This window comes from Megalops cyprinoides, chromosome 21, assembly GCF_013368585.1.
Source record: "Megalops cyprinoides isolate fMegCyp1 chromosome 21, fMegCyp1.pri, whole genome shotgun sequence".
Lineage (NCBI taxonomy): Eukaryota > Metazoa > Chordata > Actinopteri > Elopiformes > Megalopidae > Megalops > Megalops cyprinoides.
The window spans coordinates 6,973,157-6,992,095 of record NC_050603.1 but is presented as its reverse complement, the minus strand read 5'-3'; the positions used below and the strand labels follow the sequence as shown (position 1 = coordinate 6,992,095).

Below are 18,939 nucleotides of genomic sequence, written 5' to 3'. Positions count from 1 at the left end.
GCGGTTAGCGCCCTCACGCTTGGGTCTGCCGGCGTGACTCGGTGTGATGCCCCGTCTGTGCGTGTCCACTGAGCAAGCCCCCTCAGAGTGGGCGGAGCCAGGCACACTGGGTCTGTCCAATCAGAGTGGGAGACCGGGCACTGGACATGAATCGCTCACTGTGCTGTAAGGTCCTAATTCAGGAATTTAACTGTGGTATGCACATATGTGGGGCGTAAACTATGAGGATAAAGGTTTGCTGTGGAATGCATTGTAGCGCCATCAATCATATCTGTTGGCACTTTGAATATCCATCGAGCAAACCTCTCTGAGAATAACACTTTAACTGGAACTGATTTTTACTCTGTTAGTATATGGGTCACAGCATCATTTGTGTAAAGAAAAACTGTGTAGCAAGCTACCTTTAACTACTTTGCTTACTGGAATTGGCCACTGTTTTCCTACAATATATGGTTTTCACAGTGCATTATGGGACTTTTTGGTACAAACGTTTCAGAGATAATGTTTAGTAAACAGTGCACGCTGTCCACATACTGCCTACATCAGCCACAAGGGTTATGTTCATGAATAAGCTTGTAAAACTGTGTTTGGTGAGGGCTTCAGTGTGTATGAAACAACATGTTGGACTGATCATTTTTAAGCACTCACTCCGTCAATATCTAAATTCCTACTATGTTCATATCCAGATTAAAAATAACCATAACACATTTGGAAAAAAAAACACGCATTTACTTTCATTATCTGCAAAGGCTACACAAGTACAGAGTTGCACACTAGACAGTAGGAAAATGGTCAACAATTGTTGGCTAGCAGTGCTAATGTAGAGGCTAGCTGACCACAGTGGGTGCTCTGGTACAATTCAGCTGAAGAGGTGCATCTGCTGATGCTGACAGGCAGCTGCCCTTGCCCTCCCTGTAGCTCTCCGGTACCCCATGTGGATACACAGAGACATAAATGCAATTTAAATACACAAAAAACAAGTCGCGGTGTGGCCAAAGGCAATCTTAATCTGTGAGGTACGGAGGTTGTGTGTGGTGTGTGTGTGTGTGTGTGTGTGTATACACTTGCACCAGCACTGTGTGGGACCCACCCAACACAGTCACGTTATTGAGGTTTGGTTTCACAGATGTAGAACCAGTGTTCATGGCATGCAGCATCGTTCCAGCTTTTCAGTGGATCCTCTTTCTTGAAACCATGGACACAGTCCTCGTTCCTGTTCTCCCAGTTGTTGGGCTCCCCGTCCTCCCAATACCTGAAATTTGTCAGGAAATCACAAATTTAGATAAAGCTCTTCTGAGGAGTGGCAATAACCTCATGCCCCAGCAGCCCAGAGTTGGCATCATGTGCTAGTCGGTTGTAGAGCCTGTCTCTCAAGCTTTGTCTCTCAATGTGTATGACTCCTGTTCTTGTACCGAGAAACAAATCATTGCCCTCACCCCACACTGAGTCGAGAGTCATCTACCCACATCCAGGTCCCCTCTATGGCTGAATCAGTCAGTCCGATCCAGTAGTATTCACTTTTACAGTGATAGTGAAGGAATTCCTGGGAGTGTGACAAAAAAAATGGATGTGCCCATTAATATAAGGTGTGGCAAGTGCTTTTGGCCACAGCCTCGGGTCATGGCATCCTCACCTGTTCCCCCTGGCTCTCTATTTTGACCAAGTCAGCTCTCCTTGCCTTGCAGTCCTTCCGACTGTCGGTCCAGCTCTTCTTCGCACGGGAAAAGTAGTAGCAACTGGACTTGAATGGCAGAAAGTCCCCGGGGCAGTGTTTAATGTTCGCTACAGGGCAACAAACGTGAACAACCGCTGTCAGTAGCGCAGACACGACCTAGCGACGAGTTATCCTAGCTCCAGGACTGGAGAAATGGGTCGGTATTTTCTAGGCACTTCAGGGAATTCCGTGGGCTAAATTTTCTGCAAAATATCACACGGGTGGGAATTATGTGGTTATTATAGTCATTTTTGTCATTTAACAGACCTTCTTATCCTGTGTCCAGCTCATCCATAAAATGTAATTGGTATTATTTGTGTATTTGACTCAAGTGCTTATCCACAGTGACTTACAACGCCATCATGGCAAGGTACTATGCATGTGTATCACAAAAGTAACAACAACAACAGAGACATAGATACAGCCAGTAACATGGTAAATGAACCTCAAGATAAAAAATGGCAATGAAATATGAGCATAAAACAGAAACTGTATTTGAAAACATAGAGTGTCTAGCAATTACACTTAACAGTGATATACCTACATCATACTACAATGCACGTGTTATGTTAATGTATCACAGCAACATTGCCCATCACTGTTCAATGCAGTGCTGATGAGAGGTGGCTTCCAACGGATCATTGGAAAATTACCCATAGCCTCTTATTTTAGACTTCATCTCTCATCAACACAGATTAAAAATGTTTCTCGACATTTTTGTGGTCTGTTATGTGTTTTTTTTTTTTTTTTTTTTTTTTAAATCAATCCTTGAAGATAGTCCCGAAGGCCAGAGAGCTCACCCAGTTTGGCGGTGAGATCATCGATGGATTTCTGCTTCTCATGAACCTGGGAGCGAAGTTGACTATTCTCTTTTTTCACGTTCTCCGTCTCCTTCTTTGCGCTGGTGAGTTGCCTCCGAAGCGTATTCCTGTCCCCCTCCACCACATCCTTCTCTCTCCTCAGCTGCACCCCCAGCTCCGTCAGGTTTCTGTTGTTGGCTTTAAGCCTCTCCAGCTCTGATAGTATCATTGAGCTATTCGCTGCCCCACATTTATGCGGAAGCACTCCATTATCTGTTCCAACAGGAGAGGTATGAATAAGTAAAAGGGGGTCTGCTTGGTCTTACTCAAACTTACCCTGTGACACACTGCAGTTTTGCGTACATTGCAGCTTTGCTCTGGCGTTGTTCTCCTGTGTTTTGAGGACAGGCTAAATGCAGCAGGTGTTCTCCAGCTGAGCTCTCTCCTCCTTCGCTTGGCTGATTCAGCTAATGGGATACTCATCACGCCGCGTTCTTCATCACCGACTTGGCGCTTATTTTTTTTTTTTTTTTTGGCTCGGAAAGACTAGGTTGGGGTTTATTTCAGGATAACAGGAAATCCTCTGGCTTGTGGTCTGCCGATTCCCTAAGATCCCTTTCCTTTATATTTTCTAAAAAATAAATATATTTTGTATTTTTATACTGTTTTATATTTTGTTTATACCTTATTATGTTGAGTTAGCTTCCCTTCATTCTAATTTTTGAGGCCTGACTTTTAAGGGCTTAACTACCACTCTGTAGTTCTCTTTCTCCTCTCTGGCTTCTCTTTGCTTTCTGCCTTTTCTCTCTCTGACTGAAATGTATGAATTTTTATTTGAATATTCTCTCCACATGGCTGCTTGTGGAATCTGATAATGCTGCGACCAAAGTAGATTCCACGCCCAATTTCCATGAAAGAGTGAATAATGTTTGGTAGTGGGAAAAGACTCAGGGATTTCTCAGAGGAAGATGAAAGCAAAAAGCCAGGCCAAGAAAGTAATGTTTCAACTTAATGTTCTTATAAAGAGAATCAGACTTTAGCTCATAGCAGCAGAATCGGTTGGTGTGTGTCCTGTTGGCCTAGTCGGGTAGGTAGCTAAAGTAACCTACCTTGGGAAAGTAGTGCAACACGAAACTAAGTTTTTTGGTGTTATTACGCTAAGGTGGAGGTGACAGTTTTTCACACTAGCTGTTCCTCATGGCTGCATCATAGAAAGTGTCTGATTCACCTGTAAGAGGTTCTGCCAAATCAGGCACACAGGGTGCGTAATACAGCCTGAGTTTAGAAATGCTGGAATATATCTTTGAAGTATGCTCTGAATGTGTTTACCGTCCTCCTAGAGATCATAAACAGTAGGGAGATTAGGATGTAACTGCATACAATATATTTGTAATATACCAGACCTAGAAAAGTCTTTGAAAGTGTGTAACGTGCAGATACATATTTCACATTCTGTGTATGTGTCCGTCCTCCCCCCCCCCCCCCCCCCCAAGCACACACATGCTGTGCGTTATACTCACAGTAGAGACACAGGCTCACGATGGCGGCCAGTAAGAACACAGACAGCAATCCCAGACACACTGAAGTCAGTCTGCACGGTGTGCAACAATGCCTGGGTCTACCTGTCCACACAGGTGCTTGGCATTAGAGTAATAAACACACGAGACAAAAGATTTCTAATACATTATTGGCATTTAGTGGGGAATCAAACCAGCAACCTTTTGGTGAGAAGTCCAGTTTCTTAACCACTACGCTTTTGGTGAGAAGTCCTGTTTCTTAACCACTATGCTACATTACCACCCTAATATGTATTTGTATATGTATGTATTAATAATGCTCATGTTAATGATGGACAATATAATAACAAACGTTATGTGTATTGATGTCATTTCCTGTCATAAGGAGGAAGGAATGGGAGAGAGTTGGTTCTGTCTCTTGTTATCACTCAGGTGAGTGTTTTTATGATGTATGTTTCAATAGGCAGACCCATATGTGAACACGCATACTCCGTAACTTACTTTTGGTCCCTGTGGTATGTTATCGAATAGGATATTCTGAAGTATTACAAGAATCAGGTATAGCCACTTCTTTCAAATAAACTAAAAGGATTATATTTTTTAAAAAATGGCCTGATGTGAACGAGAGCCTTCACCTCCCCCTAGAATGTTAATGTTAATGTTAATTGTTTGTTAATCATTTGTTAAATGTTCGAGGGCCCTTTGTCATCTATACATTTCAAATTTACCAATAGGAGATCTTATGTCATCAATTTCATCAAAACCTGTTAATTGGTAATTGTGTAATTGCCTGTGTGCTTGAAGCCAGCCTATTGGTTAACAAGCCACACCTGCCTAATTGAAGGCTTATTAAGTACAGATGTGTGGGTGGAGCAAGGGAGAAGCTTGTTTTGTTCCTGCTGTCTGGCTGTTTGTTTAGGCTGGTTTCTTTGCTTTTAAAATGAATGAATGAATGAATGAATGAATGAATGATTTTTTTTTAACCATTGCTCTTTTCTTCTCATTTATGTGAGAGGTGTTGGCCAGCTTCTCCCCACCTGGAAATGCAAATCTCTGAACCGGTACTCTGATTATGACAAATAACAAGTGACTGAAAGTGCATGTGTTTCTCAAGAGGTGAATGTTGCAAAAAGTATTTTCCCTTTGCAGTGTCTACTCACAGCAGCAAAGACTTGACGAAATATGTACTATTTCACAATCTAAAATAAGTATTTGGGGAACTTGTACCTCAATGAGCATAGTTACTAGAACATGTCTTTCACACTTTTTCATGTTTCATAGTTCATGATGATTTTTGCACTGAAGGTGTAATTTTAACCTCTGACATTTAACAAGAAATGTGTTTGTAGGGGTTCAGTTTAAGTTTTCCGGATCTCTAGAGGTCTGTGGGAGTATTACAGGGACTCATTTGAGTCTGTGAATGTTCGGGAAGGATTTCAGAACATTTCTGACAAGTAATATTAAAGTGACTTCTTGGACTGCTAGGAGCAGAGAACATGAGTTTGTGTTACCAGCACCACAGGCAAATTTCAACATTTCTGATTGGTCCAAAAATTTGAAACCTACACAAAAAGGCAGAATCACAAATTGGCCTCCACATTAAGATAAACAACTGCAAACTTAACAAACTCAATTTGCAAGGTTTAGTGGGATGATACATGAACATGTGCATTCTGCTGGCCAGTTCTTTCAAGTGGGAAGGCCTCTTGGAGAAACCAGAATCCACACATACTCATAGGTCACATGGTTTGACTGTGGAATACAATACAGTGGCCAGATTTAGTCACTTACAAAATATTTACAATCGATGAATTTGATGTACAGCCCTGAAATGTTGACCTTGTATTCTCCCATATTCATCTGATAACCACACCTCCTAATTACCGTAATTCTCTTGGTTTAAAATCTCAATCAAAATGTCCTACAACACAATGTCCCCATTGTCACAGTTGGGCACAGCCGGGTGTTCTTCTTTATGCTACTATGATAGATATGATACGTTTTATGAATGTTAAATTCTCCATGATGAAAGCTGGATGAATCATAACGGCACAGTACACACAAGCATGGGTATGTTCTTACCTTTTTTCTGAGCCCTTTGGGTAGTATTTGTTGCCTGCTGCAATGTGTTATACACATCATTGTCCGGAGAGACCAGCCCAGAGTAGATATTCTCATATTCCTTATCAGTCGATACCATCTCTACGGTCTAAGCTGCCTCTGTCAGCTGCCAGTTAGTGTTCTTGCTGTCCGTCCTTACTTGGCCTTAATACTGTCTGTTATGATGCCTTTCTACTTTACGTCTGTATTGTGGAACCAAACGGGAACCTTCTCTTTCGCAAGTGATGAGCTCGTGACTGGAAGAGAAATGTTTGTGTTTGGGTGGATGGTCGTTTCCACATTAATGCAATAAGAACTAGATTTTGTGATGAAAAATTTGACACGGATAGTTTCAGCACGCTAATGTAAAATTTGCAAACTCCATTAATTATTTTTCTGTTCATGCCTACATTGATCTGCACAGTTCGTGCCTTGAAGCTTCCCCTTCCCCTCTGCATTTCTGGTGCTCAAGTTTGTTGATGACCTGTGATGTTTTCTGTTGCCACTGTAGTCTGTGCGACTGTGATTCAATTTTGTCAAATGTAGTAACGTCTTATTTCTTTTATTAATATGTTGAATTTCTTTCAAGTATTTTAAACCGCCTCATGCATTGTGAGTGACGACGGACAAAGATGACTGTGAAGTGACTTATTATCAATTTTAAAATCAATAATACAGATTGAGTTCTTCAGGGGTCATTGCTTGGTCCTTTTTGTTCTTCTTGTACGCAAAATATCTTGCATCTGTTACTGCTTTTTTTCCCCAGCCTCTGTTATGATGACAACAGAGGCTTTTTTTTTTTGCCCTGATTCGCATCACTTCATTTTTTTAAAATATTCTTATTTGGTATTGCTCACCTTTGGTGTATCAGAGTTTGGATCCTTCTGTGAAGGAAATGTCATTTTTGCATCATCCCTGACTCCATCCTTAAATGAATTCTACCTAGTTTACCATAACTCTTACATATCATTGGCCATTACAGTATCAGTAAGGTGAGCAATGTTGGGAAAAAAAAAAAACACTGAAAGTGAGTGTAATTGGAAGTCAAAGATGAGCATGCAGAACCTCCCTGCATTCGTTCTTTTTTGGAAGACCTGCTTCTGCACATCAGTCCAGAGATTGCCGCAGAGTTGCACGAGGAAACAGGAGAATGCAGTCTGCTGCACGCTCGATGGGATTATGCTGCAATGATCCTAAATAATCCAGGCGACACAGCTGGGGTGAAACTTTTCACCAGACACTCTGCAACTGTTTCACATCCCAGGAAGCACTCCACGTAAATTTCATTCCTTTGGCATAGTTTTATTGATTGACAGTCAAAACAGAGTCCAGCTCATTTGCATCATCACTAAAAAATGTTGGTAAAAAACAAAAAGCACTTATAGCTATTACTGGTAATTGACAGTGTAATGCTATTCCCTCTATGCCCAAACTAACTGGAGTGAAATTACCTTCCCAGATATGCATTTGAATTCCCCAGAAGATGCACCTATAAATTCCATGACTATGTTTCATGGAACATACAGTACCAGTCAAAAGTTCGGACACACCTGGGAAATAATAATGGCAAACATTCATTCAAAGACTTTTTGATCTCAAGACCTATGCTTAAACGCTTGAAATTTGCTTCTTAGATTAATATAAATAGTGCGGTTGATGCCTATGTATGAATTTCTTTCCAAAAAAAATTTACTTTCTTAAAAATATTTTTGGCTATTTTGAAGAATCTAAAATATAAAATAGTTTTGATTTGTTTATACACTTTTTTCAGTCACTGCATAATTCCATTTGTGTTATTTCATAGCTTTGATGTCTTTACTGTTATTCAAAAATGTGGAAAAATAGTACAGAAAAGTGTGTCTAAACTTTTGACTGGTGCTGTAACTGCTATGGTCCAGGCTCCATTACGGCTACAAAACCCACTGTAGTCCTTTTGTCTTGTGGTCTGCGAGGTCGACGGCGTGCGCTCTAGTTGTTGGCAGCCTCACAGATGAAGGGCCAGTACATGCTGCAGGGAGCATCGTACCAGCTTCCCAGAGCAGGTATGCTCGGATTGCGAGTCTTTACCATGTAGCCGCAGTCCTCGTCGATGTGATTGTTGGGTTCTCCTTCCATCCAAAAACTGCAAGTGGGGGGGGTTTGGGGGGGTGTAGAGTCATGTTACCAGACAACCAATGCTGTGCTGTAGTGTGTGCAGCAGGGTGGCATAGTGGTGAGGAGCAGGGCTTGTAACCGAGAGCATGCTGGTTCAGTTCCCTGCTGGGGCACTGCTGTTGTAACCTTGGGTGAGATACTTAACCTACAGTTGCCTCAGTACATGTCCAGCTGTATAAATTGATAAAACTGTAACTTATGTAAGTTGCTCTGGATAAGAGTGTTTGCTAAATGACTGTAATGTAATGTGTAAACCCTCAGACCAAGGTTAGTGTATTTTAATAGACAGTCATGTTTACACTTTTCTATATTTAGTCCTTCACAGCAGCACAACACACTTCAATGTGTGCTTAGCAGGCACCCTTTTATAAAGCAACGTATATGCCCTATATTTCAGCTGAATATTTACCGGATCAGTTTGCTAAGGGATACAACAGCGGTGATCTGCCTTGTATCTGAACTGCCAACCGCTGGTTTACTACCCCTGCTCCTTACCACTACGTCACATTTCTCCACTATCCCACTTTCACAGACCACCACTGACATTAACAGAGGACTCATTTTCATTGACATTTTAGGAGGCAGAGATAGCGCTTACCCTCCAACAAGCTTGGTTCCATCGACCCAATACCAGTCCCCTTCTGCCGTCTCATCACTGATCCCAATCCAGTATGCATTCCAGTGACCCCTGACCAGCTGCTTCCACAGAAAGCTCTTCAACACAATCACAGGGCATAAATGATAAACAAAGCAGTTCAACATCTCACTCCCGGACACGTCGTATCCTAGTGATTGCAGAGTGAGGCTTGATGGATCCCAGAAAGGGTGGAGCTATCATGTGCTATCTATGAAAGACTTAACCAATCACTGTGTTGTGCTGTGGAATGCAAAGTCTTTGGATTGGTTGGTACCAGTGATTGACAGCATGTGGTAGCTCCACCCCTCGTGAGGTCCACGAGGTCTCACTCTCCCGTCATTGCCAATTCCACTCCTTTCTGATTTTACAGGGGCCTTCCAACTTCCATTAACTTCCCTTAAGTGTACATTGTCTTTGGATCTACAGTATTATCATAAACACGGAAGCCCAGATGCAGAATGCTACGTTCTCCCCCCGTTATTGCTCTTGTGCGCTCTCAAATTCTCTCTCTTATTTGCAAACCTGCTTCACTGAAATAGCATTAAAGCACTGCTGTAAGGCTTAGGAGTGTCCACATGAAAGGCGCATCGACAATGTACATCACGTACCAGCAGCTGAGCTCTAGCCATTACGGCTGATACAACTTGCCTATGTCGCGCGCCCTTCTCACCTGTTCTTCAGGTGTGAGTATGATGGCCAGGTGGCCCCCCTTCTCCACGCAGAAGTCCTGACTGTCCTTCCAGGACATGCTGTTTGTGGAGATGTAGTAGCAGCTGGTGTTGAATGAGATCCAGTCCGGTTTGCATGTCTTGGGTTTCGCCTGTGCCTCTGTCCAGAGACACAAAGGGAGATACAGGAGTCATATCTCTGTGATGGGGGCAGCTGAGCAGTGTAGTTACTGTGTTTGCTCCTTAAGGCCAGTCCTCTCACTGTGACTTTAGGGCCTAATTCACATTTTTCAATGCCGTTTCGAGTTTGCCACATCTCTTCTATGGTTGTTGGAGAAACTAGGTATACGTACATGCTGAAACTGTACCTCGGCTTATCCCCTTTTATTGTGTGATGTCTTAGGTCCTGCGATTAATTATGATTTGTCCATGTGCCTTATGAATGGATTACTGTTCCAGGCCAGGGTTTGTGAGTGGCCAGGTCCCTGTGAAAAATGACCATTCAATCATAATGTATGGGGCCCACCAGTGTACTCCCCTCAACACCTCCCTGCCAAAGGCAAGAAAACAGCTTGCTGTCAGCAAACATGTTAGTATTTCCTATAGGGCTGAAGCAAAAAAAAAAAAAAAAAGTGAGAAAGCTGAGGAATAAGAAAAATAAAACGTAAAAGAAGGAGTGCTATGCTGGAAATATACATGAAAGGTAAAGAAATTACCAAGCTGCAGGAAAAGCATGCCGCTACAAAAAAAGGGAAAATCACCATCAATGAATTTTGTGCGTCACAGAGTTGTAAGGGGTTAGTTCCCTATAAGTTGTTAAAACCTTGTAGAGCAGCACCAGAGATCGGTGGGCAGCACTGTGTAGCTCCTGCCCGTTCTTATGGTGGTGATGCACAATACGATTTCCGAATTTCAAAACTTCAGCTCTCTGGTCTCATCTTCCCCTTTCTTGAGGGTTTAGGTTGACTCGCACTTCACTTTCCAGTAATTTTTGAAACACTTACTGTGTGTGCTAGGTTTGAGGGGGGCAGTAGCTAGCTGAAAAAAAAAAAAAAATCTGCTCAACAGGATGGCAGGTGACCTTTTGCACTTCAAAGTATGTGCCAGGACTTTGGATGGATTGTCATTCTCTGAGTCTTTAAACGCGTAGTTTAGCCTCGCTCACTTTTATGGCTCTGATCTCACCCTTAGGGAACAGATTCCTCTATGCCTCTATGCATGTGTGGGTGGGTGTGTGCGTTGGGGTGGGGGGCAGGAAAAATGTTGTTCTCATAGCACATCTGGTTTTTATTCCCTATTTCTCAAACCCGGTCAAAGTGGTCCAAACTCCGGCAGTAGTCACCACACCAAACCACACTGAATCCGATTCTCTTTCAGTTAAAGGGAGGTTGGGAGGGGTGTTTTTCTCATTCTGTGACTTCCACTCCTCTGACCAGTGACAGACACAAGAGACACACACCCAAGATCCTGGGATCTGCAGAACGGTAGAGCACAACCTAATTACTGGTTCCCAGTAAATCAGAGAACACCATTTACACCAAAAATTAATACACCTTCACAGAGGCTGCTCTAAGACCCCTGATTTTCCATTTAATGTCTTTAATTTCTTGATATTTTGTCTATTTATTGTATTGCTGTTTTATCTATTTTTTTTTTTGTCTTGTTATTTTGTTGATTTATTGTGGAGATTATTGCCCCGCAGTATGGCCACAAATGACCCTGCCACAGTCAAGAGCACACTTGGTCACTGTCTGCCTGCCCCTGTATCATGTGACCTGTTGAGCAACTTATCTGCTTACGTGGGGCAACCTTTATGCCGAAACGTTAAGGAAACACAGGTATTGGGCTTCCTTACAAGCTTCTACAAAAGTCAGGGGGTTTGAGGGCTCCAAACAAAACAAGAGATGGTGAAGGGATGATATTGTGGGTCTTTTTTTAATATTCACAGGAACTGTGCTTCCTTTGACTTCTGAAAATGTTTTCTTTTTGCAATCAAGGTGTAAAGCTATACTGTTTATAATGGCAGCAGTATAGATTTACACAAAACAAAACAATAATCATTTGCATGATCCACTTCATCTGAAGTACGGATATTTCCGTTATGGTTTCTCAGCTGTGGTTGCCTGAAACAGTATATGCAACATTTTGAACTCCAAAATAAATAGAATATTACAGGGCCAGTGAAATGTTTGGACACACCTGATTAAGATCATGGGAAACATGCATCAAAAGACATTTTGATCTAAAGACATTTGCTTAAATGCTTGAAATTTCTTAAACAAATATAAATGGTGAAGTTGGTGCCTATGTATGAATTTCTTTCCAAATGTTGAATTTCTAAAAAGATTTTCAGCTGTTTTAAAGAATCTAAAATATAACATAGTTTTGATTTGTTCATAACACTTTTTGGTCACTGCATAATTCCATTTGTGTTATTTCATAGCTTTGATGTCTTTATTGTTATTCTTAAATGTGGAAAATAGTAAAAACAAAGAGAGAAAAGCGTGTCCAAACCTTTGACTGGTACTGTGCATATAATATTAACTGTCCGTTATTGACTGCAATTTTAATTATATGCACATTATTCTTAATGATATTACTCTTCTTTTGACTTTATTAGCATTATTATTACTGACACATACCTAGCTCGTTTACCCTTGCCTGCAGTTTCTCTCTCTCTTTTTCCACGTCACCCTTCTCCCTCTGGAGTTCGCTCATAGCGGCAGCCAGAGCAGAGACGTTAAAGGTCAGTCGCTCCAGCTGGCCTTGCGCGGAGGAGTAGTTCTGTGAGAGCGCACTGTGATCCTCATTGACGCCAAACAACAGACCTTTATCTGTGACAGTCCAGAGGACACGGCATCGTTACAAAAAAAAAATTGTGGAACATCATTAGAGAATTGATTCCCGCAAGCAGCAGAAACATGCGCCGGGGGATTGCGACGCAGGGTGGAGCTGTTCTCGCTTTTGCACGTTCAGTGCGGGAGCTCCCCTGAGGTAGGATGTTATACAATAGGCGAAAATCACTCCCAAATATGAGACTTGCACGAACATGATCCAAACACCAAGGAACACGCATCCCCCTTGTGGCTGGCACACAGTACAGGAACATGACGGAGGAACATACTCACAATGAGCGCACACTGCGGCGATGGCGATCAAGAAGACCACGCAGAGCAACCCGAGACACGCTGTGGCCAGCTTGAAAGGGCGAGAGGTGGGCGCCGCTCCCGCTGAAGGCATGGACACTACGGGGCACAGAGGAAACCCATCGTTACTGCAACCGCCTCAGGGCGCACACCGCGCTCTCAAAGGAATGAGCTGAGGTTTTACAAGATATCGCAGCTCACACTGCGTGACTCCTTGAAGGCTCCTGTTTCACAGTTTAGGTCCAACTCACAAGCTTCGTTAAAATTACTTAAATTGTTAAATCTACTAAGTTTTGCTAGTTAAAGAATCAACAATCCAAGCAAGCATTCATGTTATACAAGTAACCAATGGGAGACGCAAAGAGTCAGTACCAGACATGTTAAAACCCAGAACCCCTGTTTTTTTTTCTAGTTATTTTTCGATACACAAAACTATTTGGGAAATTTTTGAAAAACAAGATCATCCGCTCTGAGCCTTTAAGACATCACCCAATGCGGTTTCATTTTTTGCTAATGCTCCAGAATTCAAAGTTCATTCAGTAAATTTAAGCAGCGAAGACTCGGGCAGTGTTTGCAAAATAACTGTAAAAATAAGTTCTGAGAATCAGAAGGTTTCCTGAAGACTACTACAACATACAGCACAACCGAAAAGGGCCACACGCCGCAAAACCATCGCATCTAGTGGCGTATTTACTCTCTAAGCGAAGTCCGCACTTTGGATATATAAAACATGTTTGCACAAATGCTGAGCAACCTTTCCCACATTTAGAAAAGGTCAACACCACGTTTCGACAAGCCTGACCCAACCATGCTTTTCTTCTTTAGTGAAAGAGGGAGCGGCGGTGTAGTTACTCTCTTCTAAATTGTACTCGTTACAAAGTTAACGTTCTAGATCAACGTTTATTGTAGCCTACTGGCATATATCACCTGTGAAATATACCTTTTGACGATGACGATGATGGTGTTTGGCACACCCCCAAATACTGCATCATAAGTTTGCATTTGTGTTACAAACCTACACGCAACACTACGGCAGCCTAGAAATCAGTTTTGTGTAGTTTAATTATCATAGTGTTATCATAGTATTAATAATTTTATTGTGTAATATAACACTGTAACTTAATCATAATTATGCAGTAGTACAATGGCATTCCAGAATAAATATATAAACGATTATATACAACGTCATTTGAAACTTACCTGTGTGTTGAGTGTTTGTTGAAAGTTTATAGTCCACCTCTTCACAGAGTGTATCGGTGTCGTTGTTAATGAGTTTGGAATACATTCCGTCACTCGACAATGTCCCCATGTCTGCCGACATAGCCATCTCGCTTATTATGTGATGGACCGAGGGTAACCGCCGTTGTTGACGCTTAGGTCTTCTAAGCAGCTGTGTTACAACTCTAGTAGAAGGTCTGCGCTTACTGTGTGAACTTTGACTCTGTAGAACGCGAAGTCAAAAAAGATTCTCTAGCAATAGGTCAGAGGCTAAAATACATTGCGTGTGCGTGTGTGTTGGTGACTGTGTGTGTGTGTGTGTCTGCGCGCGTGCGTGTGTGTATGTGTGTACACGTACACCATGTGTGCAAACATGGGTGTGTGCAGCGTGTTGGGGTGATCGCGGCGTACTCGTTTCGTGTGTATGTTTGTTTTACCACTAGATGGCGATAAGCACCATTCTGACTCCATGTAAGCGCCTTTTCCAATTCGGATGAACGATCTCCAATTTAAGAGAGGTTTCAGCTCGAGTTGGGTGGATATGCCTGAGGGAAGAATTCCTCAAAGCAGTCCTTTTAAAAGTTTAAACCTGATGTGTGAAATAGTTCCTGTTACACACTTCTGCCAGTAAGAATTGCAATAGCTATGTGTGAACGGAAGCTAACGGGATCCAAAAACACATTCGGGAAAGACTGGTTAGTTACAGAAAAAGATTGAAAATTGAGCTTGCCACCTAGCAACCGTATTTTATTTCAGGCAGCTCCTTAGTTACCAAGCTTAACGAAAAATGTACTGATATGAAAAGATTCACCAGTTATTGGCTATGAAGGTATCATGAATCATGGATAAACATTTTTGCAAGTCTTCCTGCAAGTGCTTCTGACTTAAAGAGAATAAATAAGTAGTGTACATATGAGTGACACGGAGATGGAGTGCTTGGAGTGCTTGCAGGTTTCGTATCTACCAGTGCCATCATCTTGGATAATTCTCATCATTTCAACTCACTTTCACCCTTAAAGCTCAGTGCCAATGTGTAAACAGCCATTTTTACTGCAGATTAACTGATTTTACTGGAAGATTGATGCTGGAAGGGGTGGTGTGAAAGCAGAGAGCGGGTGCTCTGGTATTTTGGCTCTTTGGGAGTCTCCTGGGAGGCTTTCAGCACCTTGGACAGCATCCACCTGGCACACAGACGCACATACCTGGAGGCCATTGATAATCAAGTTTAGGCATTATTCTTATCGGGCATTGCATGAAGGAACTGCCTGTGTTACACATTCATGAACATACAGAAACTTCCTTGCTGAAAGTACTTCCATTGGAAACGCAATATTGACACCTTTGGCTTGGTACCTGGCCACTTGGACAGCAGTGTGGTGTAGAAGTAAGGAGCAGGGCTTGTAACCAAAAGGTTGCTGGTTTGATTCCCTTCAAGGCCACTGCTGCTGTAACCTTGGGCAAGGTACTTAACCTAGATTTGCCTCAGTAAATATCCAGTTATATAAATGGATAAAATAGTAACCTACTGTATGTAAGTCCTTCTGGATAATAGCATCTGCTAAAGAACAATGATGTAGTGTAATGTATAATGAACTGTGGAAAGTCTGAGGTATTGTCCCTCAATCAATTTAAACAAGCATCACTGACACCACGGTTCCTCTTTAAACTGCCCCACATTGATGCGAAGTGCCCCGTGATTCACATCCTATGTTTGTCAGATTGCCGGAACCAGGAGCCTTAGGAGGAAGTGGTGAGGATGGAGGAGATGGAGGAGACTGCTGCCATGTTTTAACTGAAAGGGGGAAGAGCTACACTGCTGATTCTGCTCTCCCAAAATCTGCATTGTGTCCTTCCCTCCATGCAGGTGACTAGGTGTGCGAAGCAGCACCTGCAACATCCTCAGTGATCTCCACCACTGGCCTTTTATTTTTCCCCTATAATCAGGAAGATATAGTGACAGTGTAATATAAGGTAGTGTGTGTGCTTGACTTCCCTTTTTTTCCTGGCTGTCTGGTTTAAAATCATCACAAGTTAACTTGTGGTGGTGCTTGAATGGTGCTGTGCTCACACCCGCCGGTCTGGGAGTGTTGTTAGCCTGGTCTGACACTGTTGCTCGTTTAACTTGGATGGATACGCCTCTGTTTTCTTGTACTAGAACATGCTGTGGATAAGAGCGTCTGCTAAATGAATGTAACGTGATATGATGTCATGTAAAGAAGGCTCTAGGTCTTTCCTGACCTCGAATAAGTTCAGTAAGTGAATCCCTTCACAGTACAGCACACCTATGACCCGTGACTATGATTTCTTTCTCAACGGACAATCTCTGACGGAAGGAGGCGATTCTGAATCAGCTCTTCCCAGTTGCAGGCGATGGCTCAAACAACGATGGGTAAGATCAGCTCTGCTTAGAGGGTCAGACTGGAAGAAACTGAAGGAGTCATCCATTTTTAACTGGAGCCACCTATATGATTGACTAATGCTGCCCCAATTTTATCTATTGTATCTATCTAGCATCAAACATATTCCACTTTAATGTGTTTTCTGATTGTCTTTCAATCAGCTTCAATCTGTTGAGCCCGATTAAGCGGTAACCAGGAGACATGACAGGGGGTGTAGAGTGAAAATAATGTAAAAATATTTTCTTTTCTAATCAAACAGAAAAAAAGCCATTCCGGGGGCTGTGAGAAAGCAGAGTGTTGCCAGGCTACACCACTGGATTTTTATTTATGGAATGTAATTACATTATAAATGTTTGGACAGTACAGATTTATGCAGTACAGAGAGTACTATAATTGAGCAGACTCACGCTGCTGCTATGTTTAAGGGTGTAATGGAAGGGAATTGAATCTGAACCAGCATGGCCAAGCTGCCATATTAGCTACATGCTGATGCACTACTAGACTTCATGCTGAATATCTATGTATAAGGTAGACACTGAGGGAGAACGATAAAGTAAAGGCAAACCATTAGAAGGAAGCATGTTGTCTGATTTAATATGCTCCTTAGTCTTTATTCCTTATCCTTATGCTTTATCAACATAATTGAATGTGCAACATCGCTATACTGTTTGATCGTTCTTTCAAGTATGTTATTTGTATTTAACTAATAAGTACTGGGTTTTATTTGACATAAATGAGTCATTTCAATTCATGGTAATGCTCACCCGAGCTGGCAATATGTTTACAGTTCAAACACAGATCCTCCCCACGCATAAGAAAATGGTGTCGGCCATATCAAGGAGGTTTACAGATCAAAGTGAGACAACGTGATATTTAGTGATGCAAAATCAGGGCCTGTATCTTGGTTTGGATCTCCAGGGTTTCAAAGAAGAAAAAAAGGAGGGAAAGCAGAACTTGTTATATTGTTTCCAGTTACTGCTGCTGTCAAAAAACAAGACAAGCTCACTTTTGGCAGGCTCATATCCTCATTGCAGACAACGACAATTACAAATAACCCATTTGGCTTGGCAGTCAGGGGCCAGCCATTATCTTGCAGATATAGCATTCTTGCAGAAAGGAACAGGCCTTTATATGTGTTTTTTAATTTCCCATTGGAAAAGAAATGGAGGATAACTTATTTTACATTTTCATGCTCAGATTACACCTTGGTGTTTCAGGATCTTGAAGATAATATAATCATTAGCCTTAAATATACATGACTTTCATGACCTCAGGGACAAAATTGTTTCTTTCATAGTTTTATCTACTTTATTCAATACGATGTATCGCATGCCAAAGTCATAACTATACAGAAGGAAACATCAGGACATGTAAATGATTAAATTCCCATTTTCATGAGGAAAAAAAGATGAAATAATCAATGTACAGTTATTGAGAAAGCCAGAGCCTTTTCCAGTCTGTTTACCTTATTTCACACGCTATGCTGTATTTTACTTGATTTGCCTGAATCTAATCATATTGAGACACAGAATTGTATTCCACTAAACGGATTAAAGCAAGTGGGGGGGAAATGTAAATCGTATTTTAAGAATAACAGGAGCTGACAGGACCAGCCTCTGTGCTGCTGCCTACAAACCAGAATAAGGATAAATTTTGAATATCTCATCCACAGCCATGATTTACATCCATAGTAAAATGTTTTAAAGTGCTACAACATAGCAGATTGAGTTACTACACTCACTGCAATGATTGACAGTTTATACTGTGAATGAATTTGAATATGTGCGTTTTAAAATTCATTGCAGAATGGAGGCATTCACTACCAGCTATAAGGTAAGAGTCCTTATAAATAGCTCAGCATAGAAAGGAATATATTTATAGCTCACCTGGACAAATTTGATTCATATCTATATGATCTGTGAGTTGACTAGTTACATTTTTATATTATGGACTGTGAGCACACATGTGCTATATGCAGAAAATATTTACAAATAAATTGAGCAAATATTGATTAAAAGAGTGAAACGTTTCAGTCATTTTCTAAATGTTGAGAAGTGATTCCCAAAAATTCTAAACTATTATTCTTTTCTTAAATATCTCATTTTTGAACAGCGTATACTTAATGATTTTACTGACCATACTTCCTTATAGGTCAGACAGCGATCAGATGCAGATGAAACTTTATTAGTCTCCTCAGAATTACAGAAATGATTCATACATTACATTATATTATTGTCATTTAGTAGATGCCCTTATCCAGAGCAACTTAATTTTTACATGTTACCAATTTGCACATCTGAATATTTACTGAGGCAATTGTGGGTTAAGTACATTGCCCAAGGTTACAAGAGCAGTACTCCTGTGGGGAATCAAACCAGCAACCTTTTGGTTATGAGCCCTTCGCCTTACCACTACGCTACACTGCCGACCCATGCTTTAGCTAATAAAATGTTTCATTGAGAACTGATGACATGCACATTGAGCACAACTAACAGAACTTATAATCTATGAACATAATGAGACATTATTAGCCTTTGACTTCACACACTCTAAATGTCTTTACTTGGCATTTCTTCAGTTGTTTTC

At 41.5% G+C, this 18,939-nt stretch overlaps 2 protein-coding genes across 2 annotated transcripts; both read right to left on the bottom strand.

Annotated features, from left to right (window-relative positions):
* Nucleotides 1–848: 848 nt before the first annotated feature.
* On the bottom strand, nt 849–6,295 carry LOC118796226 (CD209 antigen-like protein C). Its single transcript, XM_036555021.1, has 6 exons — nt 6,114–6,295; nt 4,035–4,136; nt 2,515–2,787; nt 1,634–1,782; nt 1,437–1,543; nt 849–1,252 (listed from the first exon to the last, which is right to left on the bottom strand). The coding sequence occupies exons 1-6, from the start codon at nt 6,229–6,231 to the stop codon at nt 1,105–1,107; spliced, it is 897 nt and encodes a 298-aa protein (XP_036410914.1). The 5' UTR covers nt 6,232–6,295; the 3' UTR covers nt 849–1,104.
* Nucleotides 6,296–7,950: 1,655 nt separating this feature from the next.
* On the bottom strand, nt 7,951–14,230 carry LOC118768750 (CD209 antigen-like protein C). Its single transcript, XM_036515645.1, has 6 exons — nt 13,937–14,230; nt 12,719–12,835; nt 12,233–12,424; nt 9,593–9,750; nt 8,884–8,999; nt 7,951–8,253 (listed from the first exon to the last, which is right to left on the bottom strand). The coding sequence occupies exons 1-6, from the start codon at nt 14,061–14,063 to the stop codon at nt 8,100–8,102; spliced, it is 864 nt and encodes a 287-aa protein (XP_036371538.1). The 5' UTR covers nt 14,064–14,230; the 3' UTR covers nt 7,951–8,099.
* Between the last annotated feature and the right edge of the window lie 4,709 nt (nt 14,231–18,939).